The sequence below is a fragment of the Protopterus annectens genome, chromosome 13.part0 (genome assembly GCF_019279795.1).
Source record: "Protopterus annectens isolate FY-2018-M chromosome 13.part0, PAN1.0, whole genome shotgun sequence".
NCBI lineage: Eukaryota > Metazoa > Chordata > Ceratodontiformes > Protopteridae > Protopterus > Protopterus annectens.
The window spans coordinates 167,877,400-167,891,119 of NC_056747.1; the positions used below are offsets into that span (position 1 = coordinate 167,877,400).

General features: G+C 42.2%; 1 protein-coding gene across 1 annotated transcript in view; it reads right to left on the minus strand.

Moving 5' to 3' along the window:
- Positions 1-9,859, minus strand: part of LOC122787855 (unconventional myosin-IXb-like) — a 550,285-nt gene extending 540,426 nt beyond the window's left edge. Inside the window, exon 1 of the mRNA XM_044054771.1 lies at positions 8,967-9,859. Coding sequence (XP_043910706.1) covers positions 8,967-9,803 — 837 coding nt within the window. The 5' untranslated portion in view covers positions 9,804-9,859. The remainder of the gene's footprint in view (positions 1-8,966) is intronic.
- Between the last annotated feature and the right edge of the window lie 3,861 nt (positions 9,860-13,720).

Consider the following 13,720-nt stretch of genomic DNA (forward strand, 5'->3'; position numbering starts at 1 on the left):
TTGGCTTTTTTTTTTAAAAAACAAAAGGAGGGTTTTCTTTTTTTTGGGGGGGAAGGGGGGCCCCAAAAAAGGGGGCCCAATTTCCCCCAAAAACCCCTTTTTCCCCCCAACCCGGGCCCCTTTTAAGGGGGTAATAGGTCAGAGCCCTAGGCATGGGTCAGCAAACCCTGCATAACTGCAGAGGCAAACCCTGCCCTAGACTTAGAAAAAAGAGGTAGGTGCTAATGCTTTGTATAGGTATGGACAGAGGTCCAGGTGGCAGCTTCCAAAATTCCCTTGTTGGGGACTCCTCTGAGCAAGGCTGTGGAAGTGAAGGTTGCCCTAGTGGAATGGGTACAAATATACTTAGTGGGGGATTTCCCACGTAGTCTCTAGCAGAAATGGATACAGTGTGATATTCATTTGGAAATGGTTTGCTTGGAAATGGGAATTCCCTCTGCCCTGGGGCAAAGCTGACAAACAACTGGTCTGTTTTTCTGAAGGGTTTAGTACGGTCCAGGTAGTATCAGAGTTGTCTGTGCACATCTAGCGAGTGCAGAATTCTTTCCCCCTTGTTTTGAGGGTTAGGAAAGAAGGTGGGTAGGTGTATGGCCTGGTTGAGGGTCACGTCAGATACCACCTTGGGCATAAAGGAGGGGTTGGTCCTCAGGGAGACCCTGTCTGCATGGAAAATGATGAAGGGCTCAACGGCCATGAGTGCCTGAAGTTCTGAAACCCTTCTGGCTGAGGTGATAGCTAGTAAGAAGGGAGTCTTCCAAGAGAGGTATTTCAAATCTGCTGAAGCAGCAGGTTCAAATGGAGGTAAGGTTAGTTTTTCTAAAACATAATTCAGGCCCCAGGCTGGCGTGGGAGGCCTTTTGGGATGTCTGATATTAGAAGCCACTCTGAGGAATTCTTTAATCTAAGGATGTGAGAAGAGGGGTAGGTCTGAATCGAAATGGGCTGAAATGGCGGAGGCATGGATTTTAACAGAAGAGAAGGAGACGCCACTATTGAGTAACTTGGCTAGGTAGTCAAACATAAGAGGGATGGAAGGATGTGAGGTACTGGCTCCAAGAGCCGAAACGTTTCCATTTCCCTGCATAAGATTTGCTGATGCTGGGCCTTCTGGCCTCTGCAATAATGTCTAGGACTTGTTTTCTTTTAAAGTATTAACCATGCTGAAAAGCTTGAGAGTCTGCATGTCCACGTGCAATATCTCCCTCCCCAACCTGGGTCAAGAGGTCTGAGATTAGGGGAAGCTGCCTGGGGGGGCTGTAAAGTCAGGCTGCGCAGTAAGGGTACCAATGCTGTCTGTGTCAGTCTGGAGCAATGTGGATGGCCTTTGGTCTCTCTCCCCTTATTTTGATCACTACCTTTGGAATAAGAGGCAGAGGAGGGAATGCTCACCAAACAGGGAGTTCTACCGGAAGGTCAAGGCATCCACCTTCCACGCTAGGAAGTGATACTCGCTTGTACAGAATTTTTTCAGCTGGTGGTTGAGGTGCTAAGCAAAGAGATCCACCTCCAATTCCCCACTCCTGAGTGATTTGCAGAAAGATTTTTTTGTGGAGCTGCCATTTGTGGGGGTCCAGTAAGTTTTAGCTTAGGTGGTCTGCCAGAGTGTTGTTCACCCCTGGTAGGTACTGGGCAATTAGGTGTAGACTGTAAGACTGGGTCCTTCTGGGCTGAGATGGGGTTAAAAGGATGCCAGAGCCTTTTGTACTGCCATCATTTCTGACTGTTTAAGGGAAAGTGTTGGGCATCCCAATGTCCTTGGAGGCACCTGCCTGCTAGGTGAGCATCCTAAGCAATGTCTGAGGCGTGGGGGGTGATGATGGTCTCGTCAGCAGGGCGGAGGATGAAGGGGAGTCCCTTGCTCTTGGCACAGGCCCTGTCCACCAGAGAAACTCAGCCCTTATTCATGGGATCAGAGGGAGAGAGGTCTCTAGAAACAGAGTGCTGACACCAAAGGTTCTTTAGGATACCACTAAAGTTTTCTCATGTGAAGCCTGACCACAGGAATTAGAAGGATGCAAGACGCCATGTACCCCAGGACTTGCAGAAACTTCCTCGCAGTGAGGTGACTTCTGGTAGCCAGCTGAGTAAAGTAGAGAGGCAGGAAGCTCTGCTTTTGTGGGAATAGGAAGGCAATTTGGGATGCTGTGTCTAGCAGTGCTCCCAAGAAAATAATCTTCCTGGAGGGTGTTTGTTTTGATTTCTTCTCATTGATGGTGAACCCTAGGGAAGTTAGGAGGGTTTTGACTAAGAGAAGGTCCTGGAGCAGCTTTTCTTTGCACTCTGCCTGAATGAGGCAGTCGTCCAGATAAGGTTAAATCTGCATATTTCTCTGTCTGTAAAATGATATGACCGTTTCTAAGTATTTGGTGAATACTCTGGGTGCAGTAGATAAGCTAAAGGGTAGCGCAGAGAACTGAAAGCGTTGTGAGCCTGCTCTGAAGCGTAGGAATTTCCTACATGATTCCCTTATGGGGATGTGGAGGGAGGCATCTTTTAGATCTAGTGTAACTAACCAGGCATTTTTGTCAGCATAGGCAGCAGCAGCTGTTGCAAAGTTAGCATTTTCAATCTGGGGAGCACCAGGGAGGTGTTTAGAATAGATAGATCCAGGATGGGGTGCCAAGTGCCCTCTTTTCTGGGAACAAGGTATAGTCTGGAATAAAAGCCTTTGCCTGTTTGATCTGAGGAGACGGGTTCTACTACCCCCTGGGATATGAGAGTTTGGGCCCGTTTCAATTCCTCTGCCCACTGGTTTTGGAATTGGGAGTTTGCTGAAAGAATTTGTATCCCTGAAAAATGATCCTTAAGACCCATTGGCCCTTTGTTACATAAAGCCAATTTTCTTTGCAGAGGGAGAGCCTTCCTCCTAGCTTTTGTTGAGTGAAGTGAGGGCAGAGGGGGGAGTCATTGGGAGTTTTTGCCATAGAAGGGTGGCCTATAACTCCCTGTCTTTGGGGCAGAAGTGGTCCACTGTTTGCTTCTCTGCTGGCCCTGGGATAGCGGCCTGGATGGTCTGTCCCTGCAGGGCTTACCTTGGCCCAGTCTGCTACATGCAGGGAAGGACCAATGCTTAGCGGGAAAGTTCCTGCTGAACCTGGGAGGTTGAAACTGAAAGAAACTGAAAGAAATCTTTCACTGTTTGGACAGATTTTGCTTTGTCTTCCATCTTTTTAAGCAGCTCTTCTGCTTTTACTCTGAACAAGCGGTCCTTACCAAGGGGTGCATCAATTAGTTTATATTTGACATTATCAGGGAGAGATGGTTACTTCAACCATGCATGTCTCCTAATGACAGATCCTGAAACTGCTGCCCTGCTGGTGGCTTCTAGGGAGTCATATCCACAGTGTAATGAGTGTTTGGCTATTTTGGTTCAGTTTGGTATTTTTAACTAGATTGTTTAATGAAATTTTGGAAAGTCAGAGGATGCCTGAGGAGTGGAGAAGTGTTTTGGTACCTATCTTTAAGAATAAGGGAGATGTGCAGAGCTGCAGTAACTACAGAAGGATAAAACTGATCAGTCACAGCTTGAAGTTATGGGAAAGAGTAGAAGAAGCTAGGTTAAGAAGGGACGTGATGATTAGTGATCCGCAGTATGGTTTCATGCCAGGAAAGAGCACTACAGATGCAATGTTTGCTCTGAGAGTGTTATTGGAGAAATACAGAGAAGGTCAGAAGGAGTTGCTTTGTGTCTTTGTAGACTTGGAGAAAGCATATGACAGGGTGCCTAGAGAAGAGTTGTGGTATTGTATGAGGAAGTCAGGAGTGGCAGAGAAGTATGTAAGAGTGGTACAGGATATGTACAAGGGTAGTGTGACAGTGGTGAGGACTGCAGTGGGAGTGACAGATCCGTTTAAGGTGAAGGTGGGATTACATCAAGGATCAGCTCTGAGTCCCTTCTTATTTGTAGTGGTGATGGACAGGTTGACAGATGAGATCAGACAGGAAGCCCCATGGACTATGATGTTTGCAGATGACATTGTGATCTGTAGCGAGTACGAATCAGGTTGAGGAGACTCTGGAGAGATGGAGATATACTCTAGAGAGCAGAGGAATGAAGGTCAGCAGGGCTAAGACAGAATATGTGTGTGTAAATGAGAGGGAGGGTAGAGGAATGGTGAAGATGCAGGGAGTAGAGTTGGTGAAGGTGGACGAGTTTAAGTACATGGGATCAACAGTTCAGAGTAATGGTGAATATGGAAGAGAGGTGAAGAAGAGAGTACAGGCAGGGTGGAATGGGTGGAGAAGAGTGTCAGGAGTGATTTGTGACAGACGCGTACCAATAAGAGTGAAAGGGAAGGTCTACAAGAGGGTAGTGAGACCAGCTATGTTATATGGGTTGGAGACAGTGGCAATGACAAAAAGGCAGGAGTCAGAGCTGGATGTGGCAGAGTTAAAGATGTTAAGATTTGCACTCTGTGTGACTAGGATGGCTAGGATTAGGAATCGGTGTATTAGAGGGTTAGCTCATGTTGAACAGTTTGGAGACAAAGCAAGAGAGACGAGATTGCACTGGTTTGGACATGTGCTGAGGAGGGATGATGGGTATATTGGGAAAAAGATGCTAAGGATGGAGCTGCCAGGTAAGAGGAAAAGAGGAAGGCCTAAGATAAGGTTTATGGACGTGGTGAGAGATGGCATGCAGGCAGTTGGTGTGACAGAGCAAGATGCAGAGGATAGGAAGAAATGGAAAGAGATGATCTGCTGTGGCGACCCCTAACGGGAAAAGCCGAAAGATGATGATGAATGAGTGTTTGGCCACTTGACAAGCAGAGTGCAGTAAATCTGCTAACTGTTTTGAACTGGCACAGTCAAAAAAGGTAGAAATCTTCTGTTTTAATAGTTTCGAAGGGTGTTGATATTTTAATATATGGAACTGACAGTTGAGTGCTCTAATAGCTAAGGTTGCAGAGGTGTATACTTTTTTACCCCATCTGTGCAGAGCTCTGGAATCCTTGTCAGAAGGAATAGGATTGTTGGCAGAACTAGTCTACCTCCTTTAGGTCCCTGTGTAATTACCTCTAGGTCTGCAGCAGGATTTCTGTACAGGTATTTTTGAGAATATGTTATTCTAATACTTGTCAGGTTTACTGAGAGCAGGTGGGAGGGCGTCAGGGGCTAAGCTGGATTAATGGAAAATATCATCCACCACTTCTAAAATAGAGGACATGACCAGGAGTTCGTGCTTGGGGCAGGTACAGATAACCCAAGATTCCCACTGGAAATGTCCCTTGAGGGTGTGAAGGGTTTCCCAAAGGAAAAATCTTTGGGAGGGGAGGCAGAAGGGATGGATTTCTCTGCATCTGAATCTTCGTAAGCAGTCAGAGGTTGTTGTTCCTCTTCAAAATCTGAATAGTCAGATTACTCAGAATCCTGTTCTGTCATATTTCTGGAGATGGGTGCCTTTTCCATTTAGATGTTGTGGCCTGACTGCCACGGATAAGGGAGATGAGATCCTCTGTCATTTTAAGCATTTGTGCTTGGGGTGGTGGAGCATGAGCAAAATGGTGGCTAGAAGCAGATTTTCTAGGAGTGGCCTGGCTTCTAGGCCTGAGAGTATCCGTCAGTCTGAGAGAAATGGTAGTCGGATGAGAAGACGTCATCTCTTTTCGGTAGTGTGAAAGGCCTCCTCAGAAGCTGGTGTCTGCGTCATGGCTCCACACCCGGCAGAGACCGCCAAAGGCTTGGAAGACTATGAAGATTTCTCGGTAGAGGCCTGCATAGATATAGAATCAGGCATTAGAGGCTGCGGAAGCACCTCACTAAATTTCAGAGAACTGATGACCTGCTTAGCGGAAGAGTTGTCGGAAGGCTTAGCTTTGTGTGGTCTGTCTCTATCTTTATCTCTGCATTTTTTCGGTACGGCCACCATTACAGAATGCTAAGATGGAACACGAAAATAATGGTCTACGAACAGAGCTCTACTGCGAATGGTTCTTGCGTTAAAGAGGGCACAGAACTGGCAATGGGGGACGTTGTGGTCTGGGCCTAAACAAATGACACAGTAAGACTGGAGTCTCTGTGTGGGATCTGCTTTCCATAGGTGAGACAATTGTTAAAAAGTTTTCCAACATCAGTTAGTCCAAGAAAAAATGTCCCCCAACAGGGTACTTAGATTTAGATGTTTTCAGCTGAAATTCAAACTCTGGTAGCTACCGACCGGCACTCGCGCGAACTGCTTCTGCTTCAGGCTCCATGTTAAGGAAGACTGGCTTAATGACATCAGCTACCTTGCTTTATAGCACTGACGACCTGACGTCAGACTACAGGCAACTGCAGCAGAAGCAGAAAAATATTGACTCTGGTATTCGGGCTGGTCGAAGGCTACCACAGCAGGGATAACCCACAGGTGATGACTGCAACAGTGAAACAAGAACATCTGTACTTTCGGCAATGTGAACGTGATCCATATATATACATATATATATATATATATATATATATATATATATATATATACACACACACACACATATATATTATATTTATATAAATATATATATATATACACACACACACACAGACACACCCGTCCACCCCTGTTGCTTGACAAAGGGATGACATGTCAGGATGATGCCACCTGGCCATGTCTCTGACATTACATTGCTAGGATGCGTACTAGACTTCATTCAGTTTTTACATTCTTCACAGTATCAGGTCTCCAACAGCTATGTTAAAAAATCTATTTGGCATATCCATAAACTTTGATAAAATGCTTAGGAATGTTGTTCCATAAATAGCTTCCTTGGAAATAAATGCTAGGTTACATTCTTTTTCTAAACTTCTACTTTTATAAGGATTACGCTGGTCTTTCCTCTCTCAAAATGCTGCTCTTGGCTTCCTAAGCAATGCAAAATCTGGATCACTGGCAAGAATAAAAAACATTTGCAATACTTTTTTTAGAGCAGTTACGAGCTCCTTATAGAAACCCCCTCCAATGTTCTTTGAAAACATAGGTTTGTACAAAAGTAGGAAAGGAAATGCCTAGTTCGGTACTTATCTATTTACTGCAGATGTAACATTACCTCAAGTCGAATGGATGTAACTCACATGGTCCATCTTAAAACATTCACACACATTTAAAGGAAGCTTACTTTACGTTGATAGAGTCATGACAGTCCAAATGAGGAACACCATGTCAGTTTCACAAATATTCATCTTGCAACAAAGCTACAGCTCAAATGAATGAAGCCTTGCAAATCTCATCAGACTTGTGAATGCTCGCACTTTACAACAATGTTCAACTGCAATGCCTTTTGTATTCCAGGATCAGACTAGATAAACATAACACAATGAAAACGTTTCATGCACATCCTTAAAAGTTATTTACTCTACATCCTGTCAACCTGCAACAGTATGATTTCACATGGTATTTTTTACTTGACTATAAAATATTCATCTCTCTGCTTCTCATACAATGAAAGCAGAAGTAAACATTTGAGGTTTTAATGCTACTTCATATGCATGTGCAATGCAGCAGTTTAAAGCTGCAGTGTTCTGTTCTTCCTTTTTTCTGTTCAGTGTAGAAAGCAGCATACTGGTTCAGCTGATGAACATGTGATGAGCTATTTCAGGTCTCTCATCTCCAGGATGTGATGCAGCAACTTCAGATCAAATTAACCCAAGAAAGTGGCTCCCACACACTAAATACTATTCACAGTAGAATGTGAGGAGAACTGCTATGAGTGCATGATTGAGCTATACTCTACTATTTAAGCTTACTCACCAATAAAATGTACTTAACAGTCCTTCATCTAGGGCTGTAGCTGCGATAACCAGCCACTGTATACCTACCACTTTTGTGGCACTCCCAGTTAAAAGTAATAAAGAAATGTGTTTTCAATCTGACGCACCCAGTCTTGTTCAACTAGTATGAGATACAGTTATGTTTTTTTTATAAATTACATGCAAGATATAGTAAGCATGTATTTAATGTTCTACAAACACAAATATATATATATATATATATATATATATATATATATATACACACACATATACATACATACACACACACACACACACACATATATATATATCTTACATATATACACACACACACACACACACACAGGTCTACTTTGTTTCATTGAATCTGATTTCACTGAAATTCATCTCACCCTGACCACTTCGCTGAAAACACAAATGACTGAAAACTCATTTCACTGAACCTCTTTTTACTGAACTGCAGTTAATATATATGGCACTGTGTAGAGTACTGTAAGGCAAGTAAAAGGTATATGCCATTTTCCCTACTGTAGTGCGATCCTGCAGTTAGTATATATAGTTGGGGGGGCACATGCCCCCACATTGGGTGGTGTGTGGGGCGTAGTCCCCCACTTAGTTTGAGTACATATTGTCTTCTGGAGAGAGTCATTGCTTTTTTAACTATGCATGTCTATTGTTTAAAATGTATTGTTTTGAAGTTTTTGGTAAAATAGAATATAGAACAAACAAGGTTGGCGGCTGTGCCCCCCACACACCCCCAACTATATATATATATATATATATATATATATATATATATATATATATACATACATACATACATACATACATACATACACACACATATATACACTAGTGGGGAGAAGGGCATACACCTTTTACTTGCCTTACAGTACTCACACAGTGCCATATATACTAATTGCAGTTCAGTGAAATGAGATTCAGTGAAATGAGATCTCAGTAATTTGAGTTTTCAATGAACTGGTCGGGGTGAAATGAAATTCAGTGAAATGAGATTTAACTGAACAAAGTAGACCCATATATACATATACACACACACACACACAGACACCCTGCTGGGACTTTTTAATGCAACATAACCACTATTCCGTGAGGTACTTAACATCCCACAGTTTATTACGGATATCTATCAGATTTTTTAGGCAGTGAATTAAAATGGCAGTCATGAAAAATGAATGTGCATCTTGTATTGAATAGTATAGGCTTCTAGAAGCACTCACCTCAAGTACAGGTCCTGCACCAAGGATGGTTCTTTCAACGTCACTTGCGTATCCTTTCTGACTAAGTGCAGTCAGGCTATGAATTAAGAAGTTTGTGCTTTGTGTTTTTCCAGATCCACTTTCCCCCGAAATAACAATACATTGGTTCATCTGTTTTTTTAGCATAGTGTGGTATGCCACATCTGCAATTGCAAAAATGTGTGGCTCGAGTTTGCCAAGTTTGTGATTTTCATACATCTTGACATACTTGGGGTTATATATTGGAAGAAATTTAAAAGGGTTGATGGCTATTAAAATACTTCCCACATAAGTGTATATTTTGTGTTTTTCAAATCGGAGTCTAAGGTTTTCTAAAAGTGTCTTCTCTGTTAAGTTAGGAACATTGCACAAGTCATCTTGTTCCTCTTGCTGGCGAGGAAGAAAGCCTCGTTCTAACAACTGGCGCACTTCCTTCTCCTTCGACACTGACTGGAGGTTGACATACTGTATCGTTCCATCTTTATTTCTTTCTTGCAGCACAAAGTAATACCCTTCACTCTGCGGGTGCTTCTCATGTGCTCGTCGGGGCCAAAGCAAGATCCTCTGCACAGGCGAGTCACTGGCCTCCAAAATCCACTCCTCTCCTCCCGATTCTTTGACCTCTGCCAGCACATAGTACCTTGATCCATCAAGGTTCAAAGCGGCTATGGCATATTTTATAACATCTGTGGTAGAAGAGTCCTTAGTGGCAAGAATGGAGCAGCTCTCAGTGGTCCCCGACTGCAGACGAGGGTACACATGAAGGCAGTAAGTTTTGTCGTCTTCATTTCCTGCTTTGCCAGCATCTTTCCCACTCATTCTGCCTCAGAGCTGGCTTCCACATAACGAGCTGGCTTGGAGTACACCATTCAACCTGTAGAAAAGAAGAACGTTAATTACTGATGGTTTACTGAATGCCTGGTTCTAAGAAACTGAAGCTACTAGTTAGAAAATTTCAATTCTTTTTTTTACCAAGACTACTTGTGTTCTTTCGCCCACACTAAACGAAGCTCCAAGTGTATTCTAATTGACCCTCTCTACAGAGCTCATACTTGTCCTCAAACTAAGCTCTCATTTCCATCCACATACAACAAACCATGCACATTGTTCTTTTTAATTATGATTTTTATTATAAATAATGGATGTTTACAGACGCAAGACATAGTTTGATTCTCATCTTTGAAAGAGAAATTGGCGAAGCTTAAAGGGACCCACAGGGGGACTCTAAAGAAAACCAACCACACAACCACAGCAAGACGAAAATCAGAACTGCACCACAGAGTAATTTGCTCATCCCTGACTTCGAATGATGAAAATAGACACTTATGGGATCAGTGAGATAACCAACACTAAACCCTAGTAGACTTAACAAGGATTGTACAGCCACTAAAGAAACAACCTTAGAGGTGAGAAAGAGAGCCTTTACTACAAACAAATCATCCTTCTGCTTGGCTTCTTGCCTTACTCCAAACCTGACCTAGCGCTAATGATGCGCCTGCACATTATATACTTAGTTACTGCAGAACACACTTATCAGTAAGCTTGGCGAGGCAAGAAGCTGGTTCTCCGACAAATGTTATGAGGAAATGGCATGGGCAGAAATGTCATATACTCAATTGCACTCCATTAACACAACTACACAAAATATTCCAAGTAGCTAATGAAATGTAATGCAAAAAAAAAAAAAAAAAAAAGCTATGGGTAATTCACCAGTGTCAAATGTTTGACTACACCTCTGTTACGTGAAAGAAGTGCAAATGCTGCAGGTGTTAGAGCTATTTGTCACACAAAAGTTCACACCACTAAACCTTTGTGCCAGCTTTCATACTACACTAACTGAGCAGAACAGGCCAGTACAGGACGAAGTCAAAAACAAGAAAGAAGGCAGGGGACACCGGGAAGGACACCACTGCTGGATGAAGTGTTGGGTGAAGAGGCAACTGGCCCCATATGCCAACCTGAAACTCTACCTTTATCCATCACCACTACAATCACTTAATTTATAAGCCTGTAAAAGTGACCTCTCTATTTAACCAAATTCAACTATCTTTATTAGATAGTTTACAAACTGTCTTTAAGCAATACTGACTGTGATCCATTAACAACTTCTAAAATGTCAAACTTTTCTTTCAGAAATTTGTCAGTTTACAAGCTGTCATACACTGCGTGTGTGTGTGTGTGTGTGTGTGTGTGTGTGTGTGTGCGTACTACCAAGGGGTAAATGGATGTGCTGCCTACTATATCAAATTGCCATTCTACAGGCTCTACAGGTCATTTCCTATACTGGAGCTGTACTAACATCCGGAGTTATGACGAGAACCCATAACTTCTGTATCTGTTTTTTTCCCCATTTCTGGTGCCCATGGTACTGTAAATGACTTGCTTTTGGAGTGTAACAATCCTTGGAGCTCAAGTGGGATAACAGTTTTGGCAGTACTATCATCCATCATCAATCATACTATTTCAGGATATGTTATAGTGTACTTTCAAAACCATCTAATGCACCTGCTTTGCTAGATCAGTACTAACTGGAATGTAAGGCACTTACACACACACAGGCATCTCTCAACTTCCAAGTATTAAAAATCGTAGCACTGGCCTTTAAGAATCACAGCAGGGGGTCACAAAGAGCAGACTTGTTTTTATTTTTCCAGAGTAGATGGTCTTTATATACTAGACCGTGCACGGCTAGCAGTAGTAAATCTTAGACTTACTTTATGTATATATCTAGTGAAGTACATACCCATAAACAAATCTGACTTTGAGGAACAACTTAAATCTAGGATGAGCAGGGCTCAATCTGTGGGCCATAATCATAGTTCTAAACCTAAACTGTAGTACTTGAGAGACATGATACACAAAGAAAAACTGCTAGCGATGGCTGTATGAACAGTTAAGCAAGAGCCCCCCCCCCCCCCAAAAAAAAACAAAAAAAACAACCCACTAAGCACAACAGGTTATTGGTCTTAACAGCCTTCTTAACAAGTGAAACCTCTAAAGAAAGCACTGGATGCAAAGGTCACATCCACCTTGTAAAATCAGCAAGGTTGTCTGCAGCCTTATACAATATCATCAAAACATACACAGAGGGAAGAAGCTGTGGATTTACACACAGCTGTAGTGAATCTGCTTTAGGAAGTCCTTGGAGAGAGGAATTACATATTTGTCACAAAAGGCGACAAAACAATTAGAAAGCAATTTGGATGGGGACGGCTTCATAATCTTTCTGCATACTCACCCTTTAGTAAGGGAACAAACAGCTAATTACCTTTTCTTGTGGATTAATACACTGCTTTCCTTTCATACAATACCTGAGGTGTCCATGTACAGCCAGACAAGTAAAGAGAGATATTCCACATTGGTTTAAATTTGTCTCCACTGCTAATTTAGGCCCAAAGCGAGAGTTAATATGAAAGAAACCCCTTTATTTCTGAAAGTCAAGGTAGCCTGTCACTGAAGAGATTCAGCTAGCCAGGATAACTGCCAGTATTAGAACTTTGGATAAGTGTTCGCAATGGACTCAAACAGATGTTTTAAGCTTGAAAATATTTTCCATCAGTCTACCAAAACTTAAACAAGTTAAAATGCAAACCAGGCCAAGAAACAATGGATTTGATATTTAAAGCTCCACACGACTCTACTGCAACTTTACAAGAAGCTAATACCTGGATTTAATTGTCTGCATGCAAAAGGACTAACTAGTGCAACAAGCACTGTTTAATCTGTTACTTGGCCTGCCTGACATCACTATATTTAACCAAGGCACATAATCAAATAGAAGTTAAGTCTGCCTGAGCTTATCACGTGCAACAGGCTAAGCAAACAAAACATGTATTACCTGGAAATGCTATCTGCCCTGTTTTGTGCCTTCTGAGGACTGTACACAAGAACTTCAGATCAAAAAGTCGTAACAAACAGATGTATTTTATAGAAATGAAGAACAAGGCAACCAACAAATACCACTCCATCACTCACCTAACAATCATACACTGCCTTTAAGTCCAGAAACTGTATTCAGTACCTCTCAGATTTTTCTTCCCTCCTGAGTAACAAACTCGACATCTTCTGTTACAGTAATGTATTTATTACTCATGTTCAAAATGTCTACGTATTTATTTACTGTAGAATTCCGGACAATACTTCTGGGCCTAAGTGATCTTGAACAATAGTTCCCAGTCAGATGACATTATATTCAAAACAAAAGGAAGTGGTTGCCAAGGAATCCAAAAACACAGACTGCTTGGGCAAAAACAGAAAGGACAGAACTAGTTCAAGGGTGACTACCAAAAATGAGAATAAACAATGTCAGAACAACTTAAACTGGTTGTAGTATCTGCTAATTCACCCCTAGCAAACCTTTTAAAATGGTCAACACAGAAAAGCATCAGTGGGTTTTAAAGACTGGCACAGTAACTTACAATCTAGTTCAGAAACCGCTTAAAAGTACTGAGCCAACTTAAATGACATGAACAAGGTATATATAGTGTTTCAGAAAAGATTGGGGTGCTATATAATCTTGGACCATTCATCTGATGCAAGATTAAGAAAAACAAACCGCATTTAAAAACATACTTCGCAAAACTGAAGGCGGAACATCTGCATACATCAACAAAAAGTGGTGCTATGCACAACACAAAGTAGATATACTGGCTACCCCAGTACAGATATTAACCATTTAGGTAATCTGACTGACTCCTGGAAATTAAGTCAAGTGCTCTGGCACAAGCTGCAAAACC